The following is a 17,649-nucleotide window of genomic DNA, read 5'->3' as shown; positions in this document are numbered from 1 at the left end:
ATTACAAAACAAAATAATTTGAAGAAATAGAGTAATATTAGCGGAAACAAAATGCCAATAAATTTAAGTAATTTTTTAATTCGCGATCATCGCAAAATGTTTTTGGTGCAGTTAATTTTGCAACTTTTACATTTTCTTTCCAAAAGAAAGTGAATCGGTTGACGGAATTTTTTCAATGAAATTTGCACAATTTTATAACTCCAAATTTGCGGCATTTTTGAGCAAATTTCTAAAGTTTTGACAATTATACAAGTTATGTACGCTTTCTTCGAAATTTCTGATCAATACCCAACCAGAAGTTTAACGATGAAATAACATTAATTCATCTGCGTTGAATCACGGTGATCGTGTCAGTGTTTTCAACGTCCCACGCACCGTGCATTTCATGGTAATCGCACAGTGACTTCACCGTTACTTACACCTTGAATCAACGTTAATGCACGGTAAAATTTATGTGCATGGCACCTTATATTATCTTTCTGTCAACGTTAATCGCACGATGGTATATCGTAGGTTTCTCGGTGATGCACTGTTAATTGAACGTTCATTTTGCAAATATTTATATCCAAATATTTTTATTTCAAAGCTTACTCACAACAAAATAATACATAACAATATAAACTATGTGTAAATATACATGTCAATTATGATTAGTAATCTATTCTTCACATAAAGGAACACAAATGTAACTTGATTTTTTACTACATGCTATGGGAAACAACATTACCTTATATTTTATGTCAAATTCATTAATTAACTTTGAAGTGAATGAAAGATCTGTTACTTTACAGATCATAAATTTTGTCGATTTACATGGATCTGTAAAATAATCAGACTTTCCCTTCAATTTACGTATACGAATCTTTTGTCCCTCAATAGAAATGACTACAACAATATCATTGTTTTGTAAAATAAAGCCTCGATCTCTTGGTTTGTCGGAAATTTTAAATTGTCTGGAGATTGTCTCAATAATTTTTGCATTCTCTTTAACACGTTCTTTTTCTCCTATACGTCTTATCACCTGTGCTAAATGATTGCTATTACCTCGTATCATTCGCTTGATTGTTTGCATATCGTTTTCAAACGCAAACGCATTAATTGTTTCTAACGAACCAAAAATGTCTGCATCATCAGTGATATGAACTAAAGAACTCTAACTCTACATCTGGTACATCTGGTACATCAGTTTCCATTTCACTTAACATTAACTGTACATTACTTTCTATCCTCCGATATCTTGTCCTGTCAGAAGCCATATTAATTTTTTACACGATCTAGACTTAAGATTAATTAAATTAGCAAATTAACTTATTCTCCAATTATTCATCAGACGATTTCTTCTCCGGTTTCCGGCAAAATCGAAGCTTATCCATTATGATTGATTTAATCTCTAAATCATCCGGCACCGTGACTAGTTTTCTGTTGCGTTTCACAGCAGCTGTTGGAGAATAGTGATGCATTAAATTTATTTATATCTAGTGGAACATTTATTGAAGCGGTTTTAAATATCTTACCGACGATAGCCGTGTTGATATTTGAGAAGGATATGTACGATTTTTTTCCATCGCCCTTGCCCGTGTAAGTCAATCCGATCCGTAGTGTTTTTGCAAATATCCTCTCCAAAATTTCGGTGATTGTAATAGGAAGTGTTGTTCCTCCTATCCCAACAAGGTACTGCTCCTGTTAGTTGTTACCAAAATAAATTAATAAATTGGTCTGTTGCACATATGTATAGATATAGCATGATGATAAATTAAATCATAAAAACGTACAAATACTTTCCTTTCCGTATCAATAGATAATTGAACATCAAATGCTGTTAAGTCGGCCTCACTCTCGATAGGGAATTTTGGTAGCGATGAATAATCCACCTCCACATGCGGTGTTGCCCCTGACCGTTGATTCAAGACTAGTTCGTCCAGGATTTGCCGGAAGTCTCTTTGATTGGCTTCAATACGTGCCAACGCTCTAATGATTACCCCTTGGAAGCCTACGAAATATTAAAAAAATGTGTAGGTAATCCACATCGTGCGTAAATGTTTCGAAATACCTTCCGAAAAACCTGAATTTGGCGACTTTGACGTTCCCACGTTTTTTGTAGGAGCAGATGTGCATAAAACTCCGCTGGAGTCAATGAAGAAAGTTTGAGAATTCGGCAAAATTTCCACCGTTTGAAAATTTAGTTGGTTTCTCTCGTCTTCAGCCAATGATGAAAGACTTTGCGAGGAGCCAGCAGCCCCAGGTTCATTAACCGCTCCTCCTGAAAATAATAATATTACAAATCACCGAACTATATAAGTATGAATGTTACGCTATTATGTTTGTTAAGAGTTAAACATTTACCAATAAAATTATTATGCGGCTCACAGACTGAAACTGGAATTTGTGGAATTGTGGTAGTCAAATTCGCCTGGCTTGGTTTGTCAAGGTCCTCACAATCAGACGACGATGACCGCGCTGGACGTTGCGTTGTCCTCCTTGTGCGTTTTCCCGCAGAGAAGTCCACTTTCGACACCTCTAATTCTGAGGTATCCTCCGCCTTGTGTGCGGCGGCGTTGGCACTAGTATAGTTATCTGCAAAGTAATTTCCTTATAGTAATTTAAATAAAACACAAAATTTAAACTATATGAAACACCTTAAAATTAATATTTACCAAATTCTCCCAGCACTCGACATTTGTAGACAGTCCAACCATCACCTGGGGATGAATTCTTGTCTTTTTTCTTGTTTGTAAAAGAAGGGGTCACTTTATTGGGCCACCGACATCCGGTCTTGTCAGACGTTAGCCAAATTGCTGGAACTGCTTCAACAGTTTGCTCCTCGGGGAATTCTAACACCACAAATGGTTTACTCGTTATAACAGCCAGACTCATTTCCAGTTATTGAGGAAAAAAAACTACTAAATATTTAAATTTTATGAGCAGGATAATTAATTCGGAAAGTACAAAGATATTACATAAGTAAATGTAGAGCTCTGCTGCTGCCGGTGTGGTGGTGGAAAATTTGGAGCTAAATGGAGTGGTGGAATCTAAAATGGGGGAACGTGCAGCGTCATGTCTTTAACACGTTGATTTCACGCTGATGACACGTTAAATCTTCGTGCATGTTTTACCGTGAACTTATCACGGTATTTCAGCGTTGTGTCAACGATATAGTAAAATTAACGTGAATTTCGACTGTTAGTTTACCGTGCTTCGCACAATTCATTATAACGGTGTGATGATCACACAAATATAACGTTAAAATTACAAGACTTTTGCGAAAATCTGCACCTTATTTCAACAGTGCAAAATCTGCACGTTAAATCCGTTGGGTCAACGTTGTATCATCTATCATTTCTGGTTGGGTACTTTGCTAACAAATTCAGGAACAAAAAAAAATCCTCGCAAAAAACTCATACTTTCGGGAAACTTCACAATCACAACATCCCATCCATTACACAATCTTAACAAAAAAGCTTAACAAATGTCTTTCTCGACTCGTAAGTGAAATGAGTCAAAGGAGGAATCAATCCGAGTCGAAGTGTGATTCGAAGCGGGAGAGAAAGCCAAAGTGAAAGTGGGACAGGACAGAAATGGTTTTATTGTAGAAATAAATTTGTTTCGAGATGAAGTGAAAGTAGACCCGAGGGTCCCATATTTACACCAAAATGAAATGAACTCCCTTTCACTTTCTCCTTTTGGGTGGAGATAGACCTCATGTAACCGACGTGATTGTCTGTCTGTCTGTCTATCTGTCTGTTTGTCTGCATCAGTTAGTATTAATTCGACGGGTTGTTGAAAACGGCGTTTTCATTTTTATATTTTCCAAAATATTAAAGACATTCCACGTTCTCCCTTTAGTCCGAGATTGGCCTTGTTTAGCCAACATAATTGTCTGTCTGTTCATCTGTTAGTTTTGATTTTGAAGCCGTTTTTACTGTTTTTCAAAAGTTTAAAAGGGTTACTAATAATGGCAGATGAACAAACTGTGGATTTTACTTGAATTGTTATTTTCGAACAAAAAATTGTGAAAATACATCTTGAAAAAATATTTATTTACATTTCTGGGGAATATTGAAAATTTTTACTCGAAAGTTGACCCAAAAAGATAACCTTATCCGGTTAAGTCACAAAAAAATCTGTTTTTTTATATTTCCTTATTAAAAAATAGGATTTCTAGGTTTTTTTTCACCTCATCGGGGATAGGAAATTTGAACTTGCGTTATTACTGCCAATATTTGGTGACAAATTGATACATGAACCAATGCGGGGTAGCTTTTTGGTAATCAAGTTCAATTTTCTTATCAATTTACGAATACATATTTAATGTGGCTCGGGCTACGCGAACCTGTACTGCAAGGTTTCCATTGAACGACACGACTTTCCTCGTTGTTCGATGGATGCCTGGCTGAGAATGGACGAGGTGGTGGATTTCGTAGCCTAATTTATGACTTTATTATTACTCGACTTGTTGTGGTGCATATGCGAGAGGGAAAGTGAGACAAAAAATCGTACGTTAATAATAGAGATCTTCCATAGCATGGTCTCCGACTTTCACAAAATTTTTGTAAATCGATCACAAATTTTGACTAACATTAAAATTTGCAAACGGCATGATGTGCCAATATGAAGGTTTGGTAGAGAAATTTGCAATTGCATCCAAAGAGGAAAAATTTGGAAATGGAAAAATTGTCAACTATGGGGGTGCATTTGTCCTTTTTTAATGCAAATTTTCCAGTGACATCTATCAAACCTTCATAATTTGCGATTAAACCATTTGCGATTAAACCATTTGCGATTAAACCATTTGCGATTAAACCATTTGCGATTAAACCATTTGTGATTAAACCATTTGCGATTAAACCATTTGCGATTAAACCATTTGTGATTAAACCATTACCATAAAAAGTTAATTTCCGGCCTTCAAGATACGCAAGATTTTCAAAAAGTTGAATGCAAACAATTACTCGCTATTAATTCAAATACTTTTTCCACGGTGGTATAAACTTTATAAAATTTCTAATTTTGCCAATTTTACAAAATTCCCAATAACTAATGATTATTACAAACAGTTCAAATTTAACTTATCGCAGAAGTAGTTTAATGAAAATTTTTAATTTTCGAACATAATTTGAAAATTAACAAACTTTTTGACACCAATTTCCTAACAAATTACAATCATTTTTGAAGTTCCTCTCCGCGTGCAAGTATCTCCTTTGACGCAAATTGTGGACGTGGGGCGATCCGCCTCGCTTCGATGTCTCGTTTCCGGTTCGCCGATCCATTCCGTCGTCTGGCTCAAGGACGGCGTGCCCCTCGCCGAGCTGGAAAACGGGCCCAGCTCCTCCCCCAGATTCCAAGTGGGGCCTCGCGAAGTTTTGAAATTGGTGCGTGTTCACCCGGACGACGCGGGGATGTACCAGTGCCTCGCCTCCAATGACTTCACGACGGGTCAGGACTCTTCTCAGATACGATTAGGATGTAAGAGTGTGCTCAATTTTGAATTTTAAAATATATTTTAGGTGTATTAATATGTACCTGAAGCGGAAGTTTGTAAAATTTTCAAATTATGAGTTGTGAAAAAATGTTTCACGTGTTACTTTGATAAAAATTGAAGAAAGAAAGTTTTTAAATTTCAACTTCGTACATGAGCAGTTTTTAAGGGATTCACCTGTATATTTCTAATTCAGTAATCTACGCAGTACCACAAAAGAAAAACTTTTCTTGGTTGTTTATTTTATAGACTTGCCAGGTTGAATTTATTTTATATTTTCAGATTTGCATACGTTACACGCCAGATTTCATTTATTTCGTTAGTTTTTGTCAGTTTTATGAGTATCAGATATTCCGGACGAATGGCTAAGAAGTTTAAGGAGAACAAGTGTCAATAGTTAATTTTTTTTAATTACAAATTTACAAGATTCCTTTGATTTATAGACTTCAAAATGGCACAATAGATTTTTACCTTGATTGCTAAACAATCAAAAGCTTACAGAGCTTACAGAATTACAAACATCCCCGCCTGCAATTCCTGCAATCAGTATCTTTTAAATTTCTCAAAATTACTATTTATCAGTTCAAAAAAATATTGAGCAAAGTATTTAAATTAAAAAAATGCATGTTCCATGTAAGGAAACTCTACCAGATAACCTCTCAGATTTTCTACCTCAATTTTTTGAACGAACAGTAGATCATAATTTTTATTGTATTATGAAACTACAATTTTTATTTATAATTTTAATAAATGAAAGTTTGTCCCAATTTTATTTTCACATTTTTTTTAGCCGTCCTGCCCGAGCTGGTGTATCGCTTTTCAGAACAAACGATCCAGCCGGGTCCCTCCGTGTCGCTGAAATGCACCGCCGTCGGAAATCCACCCCCGCAATTCACATGGACTCTGGACGGTTTCGCACTGCCGGAAAGTGAAAGGTGCGTGGAGAAAGCAAAAATTTGTAGTTTTCGCAAAAAAAATTGCACCATCAACTTGGACGAGACTTATATTGATGGTAACTTTGTAAAATCCGTAAAATGCGTAAACTTTTAAAAATTGGTACAAATATGTCGAAGGAAAATCACCTTACCAATTTTTGTAAACTTACTCAAGATCAAGTGCGTTTTTTTATGTTGTAAAATTTTGTAAAATTATTTTACAAAATTTACGGATTTTAGAAGGTTACCAATAACTGCGTTAATTGTCTCGTCATAATTTTTTTAGAAAACTATTCTGTCAATAGTTTTAATAATATTGTAGAGTTTGTAAATTACGCAAGAAAAATTATCTTGCGTAGTTGGATAATACTTATAGTGGAACCTGTTTTCAAACTACACCGGGGTTTTATAGCAAGTTATATCAAAAAATTAAGCCAAAAATTAGGAATCACATGGCTATTATCATTCCTTTGAATGGCCTCTTTGAAGAAATTTACTGTTGGCAAAGTTCAACTTTTGAGTTAATTTTCCCTCCACTTTTTCCTCCGAGGGCAAAAATCAAGGCGGGTACGTGAACTTTGCCCACAATATTTTTCTCCAAAGTGCCCATTCAATGGAAAGATATGCGTCACGTTATTTCCAATTTTTGGCTTAATTTTTTGATATAACTCGCTAGAAAATCCCGGCGTAGCTTGAAAAAGGTTCCATTGTTATGTACAATGAGGCAATTCGTAGCTAGTGTCTCCCAATTTAATAAATTTTACACAATGTACTAATAAAATTTTGAAAAATTTTGTGATGGAAAAATTTTGTGATTGAAAAATTTTAATGCCATATTAAATTTCGCTTGAAAACCTAATTAAACTAACATATTTTAGATGTATCTGAATTCCCAACACAACAGATTAATTAATTTTAATGCAGGATTAGTCCCAAAAATTTGACAAATCGTTTAATTTATCAAAATCTCCAGAATTCCAATTTGCACTATTCTAGTAGACAATTCGTATTTTACAACCTAAATCAGTACACCTCGAGAAGCTGAGATAATTCACCCAGTGATTTTGCAAAATCCGTAAGTTGTGTAAAATTATGTTACAAATATTTACTAAATAAGATCCCTTGATCTGAGCAAGCTTACAAAAATTGAGAAGCTAATTTTCTTTAAGGTATTTATCAAAGTTTGCAAGTTTACGGATTTTACAAAGTGACCTGAATTGCCTCAAAATTTCTCCTGTACGAGTTGAGAAATTTTACATTGAGGATTGTAAAATGGTCAATCGACAAGTCAGCGATGAGGTTGCTTTCATTTTTGTTTAATGCAAGACAATTGTGCGTGGATATTAAAATTATGAATGGATTTAACGACAAATTTGGTTTTCGAAAAATTTATGTAATTTCTCCAGACCGTTTGCAGATGCATAACATCCCTTTGAGTTAACAATATTTTCATAAACGTCAGAAATTCTGATAATTTCATAGCTTTCCATAAAATTTTCAATCTTCAAAATTTTTTCCAACTAATTTTATGGGTTTCATAATTTCTGAAGAATTTATCCTCCAACATATGATATTCTGCAACATATGCTATGTTGCAGATTCTTATCTTTACATTTCAGTCGAAGTTTGTACATTATCGCCATTTTTAGCAAGTTGTGATTAATTTTTCGCCAATTTCTTTCAGATTTTTGGTCGGCCAATACGTCACGATTCATGACAATGTGATCTCCCACGTGAACATAACGCAGGCGCGGGACGAGGACGGCGGGCTGTACGCGTGCCAGGCCAGAAACGCCATGGGCATCGCCCTCCACACTGGAAGACTCAACATTTATGGTGAGCACATTAATTCTTACATGGAAATTAGAGAAACAAATTAAGAGTATCTTTGTAACTTTGTAAAAAAGAAGTATGACAAAAATTTACAATTGCATTAAACTGCTTTTTATTATCTTAATTTTTTAAGTTTAACTTCGAATTGGTGAATAATGGTATCTTGCAAATACCTAAGACGGAATTATTAGTTTAAGAAAATAAAAATATGTCGTGGAACTTATGCACAAGGTTCATTTGGATATTTCGGCAATTCATGCAAGCCTTGGTAACTTGTAAAACCCGTAAATTTTGTAAAATTATTTTACCAAATTTTCACAATATAAGTAAAAAGACGCCCTTCTCATCTGAAGATGAGTAGGCTTACAAATATTTCTAACGATAAGCTAAATATCCTTGTAAAAGGTTGTGAGTTTACTTATTTTATGGATTTATGAAGTTTGCTGACTTCCTGATATTGTACATAGATGGTTGAATTGTGCTAAAAAATCAATTCTAAAAATTTCCCGCATGCTTCTTAAGTCGTATGAATTTCCCCTAATTCACATGTCAAACCTATAATAATTAATCTGCACTCCAAAATAGAGTTAAAATTTATTAACATTTACAAAAATTAAAAATATTCACTCCTCTCCATGTAATGCCATGCATCCCTACTAATTTTCATTAAATACTCTTCAAAATTCGGTTAAAATTCATCGAATTTCATAGAAATTTATAAAAATTATCAAAATTTAGTTTGTCCAAAACTAATGTCATGCATCCCTCAAACTAGTTCAAATTCAAATATCCCCCCCCCCCCAAAAAAAAATCACATTATCCTCTCCCAAAGATCGCTCCCTCAAAAAAACCTTGTAAAATTAGCATATTTAATTTTTGTCGCGTACAAGAACAATGTACCCTTCTAAAGAAATCTTTTCCCCACACGAACACAAATCAGACCGCATCATCTCCAATTTATCATATTTGTTATGACATTTAGTGTAAAATAAAGTCGGGGGAAGTGCTCGCAGTAAAAGTGGCAGTTGACCCTCTTGTTCACTTTCACTGGGAACTCGTGTCGTGGGAGAAAGTCCCATTTTCTCCGGGGAGAGAAAGTGTGAGCAGTAAAATAATGTCCCGTCTTAGCAGGAAAAGTACTCCTTGTTCGAGTGGATTTAGTACGTTTTCGAGGAGAAAGTGGAAAAAGAAAGGTTTCAGAAATGATTTATTGCCCATTTAAATAAGCTGGATCAGTTTCGAGCACTCTTAACAATCTGAAAAACGTTGCCGTCTTGAAATGCGAGTAGATTTTTACGGACAAAAAAATAACTGTCTGGTATTTTAGCTATTTTATTGCAACATTGACCTTGTTTTTGTGGTGGAATCAGGGTATGCTACCCCGGGTTTTTGGGGTATTGGGGTATTGCGGGTTTTGGTGGGTTTTGGGGTAGCAAATTTGAGCAATACCCACGGGTAGTCGGGGTAGTCGGGGTTTTCAAATTTTACAAAATATCATAACAGGGCATTACTAGCAATTCAACAAATTATTTACTTATTAAAATATAATTAATAAGCAGTTTTGTTGCGAAATTACTGAAAAACTGATTTTTTTATTAATTTCTAAACTTAATACATGAGACACTGACTCAGTTTACCCCCAAAACCCCGACTACCCCGACTACCCGCAAAACCCAGGTAAAACCCCGGGGTATGGGTTTTCAATAGCAAAACCCCGGGGTTTTCCTTACCCTGGGTGGAATTGTATTGTGTTGCTAATTTAAAATTACAAAATTGTAATTCATATTTTCAGAGAAATTTCTCCCATCTTGAGAACACATTTGATATCATTTGATAACACATTTGATAACACATTTGATAACACATTTGATGACACATATGATAACAAATTTCGATTTTCGGAGAAATCATTTTTCGTTTTTGAAGAAGAATTGTTACTAAAACTAAAATAAAATTTGATAACAGTTTGTATGTAAGTTTACGGGTTTTACAAAGTTACATTGGTAGTTAATTTATGAGTGATACGATTCCTCTCAAGTACCGAGTAATTTATTAGTATAATTCGTCCATGACAAGTTCTTTTACTGAATTGATAATATATTATCAATCGGTAAAAGAGTACTTACTAGAAAACTAGCGTAGTCATAATTTATTTACCTCAAAATTCAAATTTTTGCCCCAGATTTATTTAGTGTGTGCGACCAGGGAAAAGAAACCCCGAGAAAGTTGAATACTCGACTTTGACTTTCTTTTCTCTTCTTGTGTCGCATTTCATTAAATGTTTCCTCAACTTCAACTTCCCCATGTTTTATTTTAGTTTTTGTCCGTAACGCGGTTTTTTTCGGGCGATTTATCTCACTTGTGTATAAACCAGTTTATTTTATTGCATCGCTCAATTTATTTTTATCCCGATCGAGGAGAAAGTAATAAAAAATAGGAGTAATTTTGTGGTTGTGAAAATATGGTGTTATTTCTTCTGGAGAAAGTAGTTTCGCCTAAATTATGGGACATTTAAGGGAACCATTGTCTAAATTTGAACAAAATAAGGTATCGCCGCGTTCGTAACGATTATTTGCCCCCAAAATCAAACTTGGGCTGCTATCAATTGTGTGTGATAAAAGTTTCAAAGTTTTGACTAAATTTGTAATATTTTTAATTCCATAATTGCTCCCAAAGGGCCACCATTTGTCCGACCCGTTCCGCCGATAAAGGGCGTGGCTGGGAAGAATTTGCAAATCCAGTGCCCCGTCTCAGGATATCCCATCGAGAGCATTTCTTGGGAGAGAGGTAATTTAGAACTAATAAGATGATACGGTTTGCAGACAAGCCTAACTTCATGTTTAACGATATCGATGTCTAAAATAATTTTGGAGGATATCACCCAGGATCTGTAAATATTAACAACAAGTATAATTCTAAAGTTTCCTAAAACGGCATATTTACGATACATTGAAGGAAATGTTTTATAAATTTCCACCCAGCATTTCTTGCGTTTCTTGCTTAGAAAATCAAGAAGCGTAGCAAACCCGCAGGAAACGAAACACGAATTTAGTTTTCTAAAAAATTTTGAAAAGTGACTCGTAAAGAATACCCGTGAATTATTTAACTTTTCGCATGCTTTAGGCGGGAGTCTTCTCCCCGTGACGAGAATGCAGCGCGTCTACCCGAACGGAACGCTGATTTTGGAGCACCTTCAGAAAACGGACGAAGGGATTCTCACCTGCCACGCGAAAGGCCGACAAGGACAAATTTCCTCCAGAGACATTCACCTCCGCGTTGTCGGTTAGTTTCGCGTAATTTAGTAAAATCGGAATTTGCATAAATTCTTGTTAATTATGCAAAATCAATTCACTATGGTTTTTGTAAAATCCGTAAAAATTTACACAAATGTGGACTTGAATTAAGAAGAAAAATCAGATTACAATTTTTTTGCTAACTTGTGTCACCCAATTTTATAAAATTTACACAATTTATCGCGTTACAAAGATACGGGTGAAAGATCGTATTCTTGACAAAGTATAATACCAGACTTGATTTTGTTACAAAATGTAATTAGTTTTTTTAGACGTTAGGTACGTGGAAGTAAAAACATATGTGGGAATTGACTAATTTTTATTCAGGATTCGTCCCTAAAATTGCGAAATCTTGAAATTAGTCCAATTCAAGGAGTTAAACTCTGAACAATTTGAATTTTCAAGATCTTAGTATAGTTGCTTTTGTACAGATTTTTTTGTTGATGATTATTTCGCAGGCATAATTTGCGTTGTTGATTACTACAACAATGCTCATTCAGAATTATAAATTTTTAAAATACTAAAAATTTCGAAAATATTGAGTTTGATATTGTATTGAAGAAAGCAACTATGTGGGAGTGTAATAGTGAAAGAAATTTCAAAATCCGAGTAAAATTGGATTTTTGGCGGGGCTTTGAGTGCGTGGAAACTGGAGTGAAAGCGTTTTTTTGGGAATTTTTGAGTGGGTGTGGCGGGCGCAAATGTGGCCATGGAGTCAAACCACTTCAGGGTTTTAGTACACTCATGAGACCCCACCACATATCCAAAGGGCATCAGGATCTGTTATTATCAACCTCGCAAGCTCCCCTCCTAAGATCCATCAACTTTAGTTTGGGTATAATTCACGGGAAACGATGACCGATTAAATTTGATGAAGCATTATTCCCTAAAATTACAAAATCTTGAAAACTTATCCAAGTCAAAGGGTCTATCAATAATTTTAATTTTCACAATTTAATGTAGTAAAACCTAATATCTTACAAGTTAAAGCCGTTTACGTCCCTTGACAAACTAACGCAATTCAAGTCCTATGTCACTTTATAAAATCTGCAACATTTGTAACACAAAATAATAAGACGCCCTTGATCTGGGTAAGTTTGTAAAAATTTGGGAGCTCATTTTCCTCCGAAATATTTGTAAGAGCTTGTTGGTTTCCGGATTTTACAAAGTTACCCAGGATAGCGTGAATTGCCTCAGTGTTTTTAAATTCTGTAGTAGATGGATACATTTTGCATCCAGGTTTTCATTTTCCATGCAAAAGTTTAGCTTTATTAAACGGCCCAATTTCATCAAACTTTCTTCTCCTAAATTTAGACAAGATATCTTTTTGATGGCCAATTTGTGACAAAATTTGATCTTCTCCATGCCACTCAAATATTTCACATGGTTTCATTTATCCCATAAATTTTACTACGACATAAATTTTTCATGATACAAAGTGCCCCATAAAATGTCGTCTTCCTCGAAATTGGTGGTGATCACGGTTGGATTTACATCCCCACCAAATTTGTGTCCCCAGTTCCGCCGAAGCTGATGCCGTTCCAGTTTATGAACACGGTTTTGCGGGAAGGGATGCGGGCGGCGGTTTCCTGCCAACTGCTCGAGGGCGATCGACCCATCGATCTTGTTTGGGAATTCGACGGGAAACCAATCTCGGGAGGAGTGGCCAATGTGAGTTGCAAAATTTGTGAAGGCAAAATTCATGAAAAATTTGAGAAATTTAGGAGTAAGAAACATAAGTTGGACAGAATTTATGAAAAATTTTGTTAAAAAATGCACAGAAATTAAGTATGAAATCCATTTCAGATTATTTTTTCCTACGTACCCTATCTGGAAGGAAACTCAATTACAATAACTTATTTTTGTATAATTTACTAAATCGACTTTCAAATGATACAAATAGTCCCCGAAAATGTAATAATTCTTATTTTGACCAATGGCGTTAGGAGAAGAAGATCTAATTTTTTTTAAAGTTACCCTTTTCGCAATTTGCTTGCAATCACGACACAAATATTCGCACGGAGTAACTTTGTCCACATATGTACCTAGTTAGTTGGTTGGTGGTCTTATCTTAATTGTCATCGTGCTTATCTACCTGTCAATACCTCGTGTAATAATTTTAAGTTAATTTGCCCCTACTCTCACAGGGCATTATGATTCGAGTTCCGGACGAGTATTCCTCAACTTTGGTGATCGACTCCCTTTCTTCCGTGCATAACGGTGCGTGACACGAATTCATTTAATTAATTGATTAATTAGTAAAACTTGGAGTAAAAAATATTTTATTAAACTTTCCTAATTTAGGGAAATACACCTGCATCGCGGAAAATTCAGCGGGACGAGAACACTATTCTTCAGAGCTTACTGTACAAAGTAAGTAAATAATTTTAAATTTATCCAATTTTTGAAGCCTAAATTTTAAATTGGATTACCTATTCCAAAAGTGGTCTTTGCTTGTAAGTGGCAAAATGATTAAAATTTTCAAAATAACAATTTGACAGATCACAACGACGTTTGTGATTTCTGTAGAATTTCTAAAGTTGAATTGTATCTGTAGGTTTTTAAAAAATAGCTTTTTGCGTACAAGTTGATCAGTTCAAAATAAGTTCATTTATAACAAAATTGTCGAAAATTTACTAATGTTTTTTCAATAAAATTTACCAAAATTTTACTAAAATTGCACAGTTTACAGACATTCCCCTAAATCCAGATGAATAATTTATCCCCAATTTTACATAATTTCAACATGTCTTGTGCCACCTCATCCCATAAAATTAGACATTTTGAATTTTGAATAATTTTCGATGATGGCATTCTTCTCCGAAAAAAAATTCCTCCTCGTCACGAAGCATGTCTGAAGTGGGTAATAAATACGTAAAAAATGTGTCACGTCGTGCTAAATCGAGCTTCCGGGACTTCTTTATCTCGTTAAAAGGGGAAAGAATTGGTGGTTGGATGGACGGATGGATGGTTTTCTGGCCGCGAATCTCTTACGATGTGGTCGCGTTGGTGGCTGTGGGAGGAGGCCGAAGAGGGAATTAATCGTCCCATTATTTCCTCTGCCAAATGCCATAATGTGTTTTCGGGGTTGAGCAGTGCGTTCCCCGGGTATCGGGAGAGATGAGGGAGCGAAATGAGGAAGTCGGAGAAAGCTGGGAGAAAGTTGGACTCCGAAAGAGTTCTAGATTGACCACTTGAGTGGCACAGGGTTCGCAAGATGGTAGGGTCTCATGAGGGGTAAAATTGTTTAATTTTGATGAGATTATTGTTGGATTTATTGAGTTCTAGGATTTTTTTGGGGTGTATGTAAATTTTGCGTGTTCTTTGGTTTTTAAAATATTGCCCGTTTTTGGACATATTATTGCGCTTATTGTACTTAACTTTTTCCAACCAATGGTTAAGGAGGATATCTTAAGAAGGTGTTAAATATACTCTGTAACTTTGTATTTGTTAATCGGCATATAAATTCGGCATATAAATTCGGCATATGAATTGTCCATTTTTTCTCCGCACTAATTATCAAAACTTTTCACACAGACAATAACAATTTTGTCCCATATTTTTTGCAAACCTTGCCGCATTCCGCTGTCCAGTTGGGTGGGAGATGGGAGCAGCGAGTCAAGCGATGCGTTTGTGGAGTGGATTGCGAGATGAGATGGGTTTTTCTGGGAGAAGATTAATGACACGCGTTTACTTTCGAGGGGAAAAATACCAACTTCATTTCTCACTAAGCGGCGTAATAGCGACTCAACTTCCTCTCCGCGAACCCAGCTGGTTCGATTTGCTATCCGTCTTTGTCTCCTTGTGGGCAGCGGACGGAGAAAGTTCATCTCGATGGAAAATGAAGTTTCGGCTGGTGGTCAAATTTTAGGGAAAGTCGGGTCAAGAAAGTCAGTGAGTGAAAGTCGGCCTAGTTGTCTGACGGAAAAGTTGGAGGAGACAAGGTTGTTAATGAGTTTGCAGAGTTTGCGAATCCATGCAAAAAATTATGAATGCAGAAAAGTGAAAAAAGTAGAAGGAGTTGCATAATGCAGCATGATTGAAAACCTAGTTTGGGCATATGGGAAAGAGTTTTCCAAAAACATGTTTAAAAAAGCAGGAGAACTATGAATGCAGAAAAGTTAAGAGAATTGCATAATACATCATTTCACATGAGTGATGAACTAATTTGTGAAAATGAGAAAGAATTGCACACACAAACGTTGAAAAATAGAAGAATTGCATAATATTTAAATTATTTCACATCATGCTTGTAAAACTTGTTTTTTGGAAATGAGAGAATTTTGCAAAAAAATGTTTAACTTGTTAGAAATAAAGAAATGTTTCAAACTGCGTAATACCAACTTGGAAGACAAATTTGCGAAAATTTTTCGAAATTCTGTATTGTTTTTGTATAAATGATGCTTAATTTCGGAACTCGTTAGAAATACAGACGTTTCAAGCTATATAATAATCAAAAAATTTGCATAAGAGATGTAACATTTTTGTATGAAAAGTGCAGAATTTTGGCTAAATTCCAGGAAACTATTTAGTATTCAAAAACCCTCGTACATATTTTGCGCTATGCAAAAAATATGGACATTATGGATGAAGCAGTAATATCGTAAAGATGATCCATGCCATGATAATTAAGTCAGTTGACCCCAATTTTGTGTTCTATGATCCGAGACTACCCAGAAATGGGCAATTAGTTGAAATTAGGGATCATTAATGGTTGATAATTTTGCAGTTCCGCCGAAGTGGATTTTGGAGCCGAGAGACGTCAACGTATCGGCGGGACACTCGCTTTCACTTCAGTGCCGAGCCGAGGGTCATCCCACCCCCTCAATCACCTGGAAAAGGGCCACTGGTAAGTTATGCATTCATAGTGCCAAAACCCAAATTTAAAAAAAAAATAATTTGAGTTGCCCATTTTATTACAAACTTGTGTATAAATTTGATTGTAAATTTGATTTCTTGTTTTCACCAATTTTACTTTATTACTGTTCTTTAGTATGTAATTTTATCGTTTTGTGTAAACCATTGGCAATAGTTTGTTATCAATTTGGTCGCTCATTCTCTCACAAAAAAAACTTTCATCAAACGGTAATACAACTTTACAACAAATAATAATTACTAAACCTTACCAAACTTCTAGATCATTTTCTCCATTTTTCTCTTTAATAGCTCTTTCTCGTTTTCTTATCTCTCCCTCACCAGGCATGCAGCCGGGCGACTACAAGGACATCCTTTCCCCCACCGGAAGCTCGTCCCCCTTCGCCAACGGGACCATCAGGTTCGACCAAGTCCGAAAATCGGACGAGGGGAATTATCTGTGCGAGGCGAGAAACGACGTGGGCTCCGGCCTCTCCAAAGTCATCTTCCTCAAAGTGAACGGTTAGTGGATCTTGTCGACTTTACTTTTGAGTGTCATGTTTACCCTAATTTGCATAATGCGACAATGACAATACATAACCTGCTGGTGGGTTGCTCCCTGTGAAGACGGTCGGTTTGGCGAAAACGTTTTTGGAGAAAAACTTTCACCATGAAATAATTACATTTGGCGAAAACAAAATTCAATCATTTTGCAATACATTTGACCAAATGTTTTTAAATCACCTTTCATCGAAAATAATTTAAAAATTATTATAAGTTATTAGCTAAAATTAGCTAATAAAATAATAAGAATTTATTTAAATTTTAAGTGATTTGACACGAAATTAGCGCAAAATTTATGTTTCGCTAAATATAATTTTAGAAATTTTACGTTTTTGCCAAGTGAGACGTTAATTTCGTCAAGTGTTACATTCATGATATTTTTTACCACATTGGCGAAAATGAATTTTTGCCAATTTGTCTTTCACCAAAATGACCATGAACCACTCTGTGTCCCTGCTTTCACTTTCCTCCTCTCCCGGGTCGGAGAAAGTCCACCACCCGGAAACAAGTCTGTCTCTAATTAATTAATTACCCGGATTAATTAGATGACGGCATGAAGAGAGAGGGAGAAAGTTGGGGAAAGTCGAGTAGGTGAAAGTTAAGACCAAAAGTATTTAGAGAAAGTCTAATCCCACGAGGGGCTTGAGTGCGTGTGTGGTCCTTCTAATCTGGGAACAATGAAGGCAGAAAGTTT

General features: G+C 35.5%; 1 protein-coding gene across 1 annotated transcript in view; it reads left to right on the top strand.

The window, feature by feature from the left end:
• The window catches only part of LOC110848261 (Down syndrome cell adhesion molecule-like protein Dscam2), a 109,302-nt gene that overhangs the window by 47,185 nt on the left and 44,468 nt on the right, over window positions 1-17,649 (top strand). Inside the window, exons 10-19 of the mRNA XM_035851077.1 lie at window positions 5,173-5,463; window positions 6,267-6,411; window positions 8,096-8,247; window positions 10,921-11,031; window positions 11,368-11,526; window positions 13,057-13,208; window positions 13,685-13,757; window positions 13,842-13,910; window positions 16,267-16,386; window positions 16,737-16,913. Of these exons, the coding sequence (XP_035706970.1) occupies window positions 5,173-5,463; window positions 6,267-6,411; window positions 8,096-8,247; window positions 10,921-11,031; window positions 11,368-11,526; window positions 13,057-13,208; window positions 13,685-13,757; window positions 13,842-13,910; window positions 16,267-16,386; window positions 16,737-16,913 (1,449 nt within the window). The remainder of the gene's footprint in view (window positions 1-5,172; window positions 5,464-6,266; window positions 6,412-8,095; window positions 8,248-10,920; window positions 11,032-11,367; window positions 11,527-13,056; window positions 13,209-13,684; window positions 13,758-13,841; window positions 13,911-16,266; window positions 16,387-16,736; window positions 16,914-17,649) is intronic.

This window comes from Folsomia candida, unplaced genomic scaffold (genome assembly GCF_002217175.1).
Source record: "Folsomia candida strain VU population unplaced genomic scaffold, ASM221717v1 Fcan01_Sc004, whole genome shotgun sequence".
In the NCBI taxonomy this organism is placed as follows: Eukaryota; Metazoa; Arthropoda; class Collembola; order Entomobryomorpha; family Isotomidae; genus Folsomia; species Folsomia candida.
This window is presented reverse-complemented; position numbering and strand designations above follow the sequence as displayed.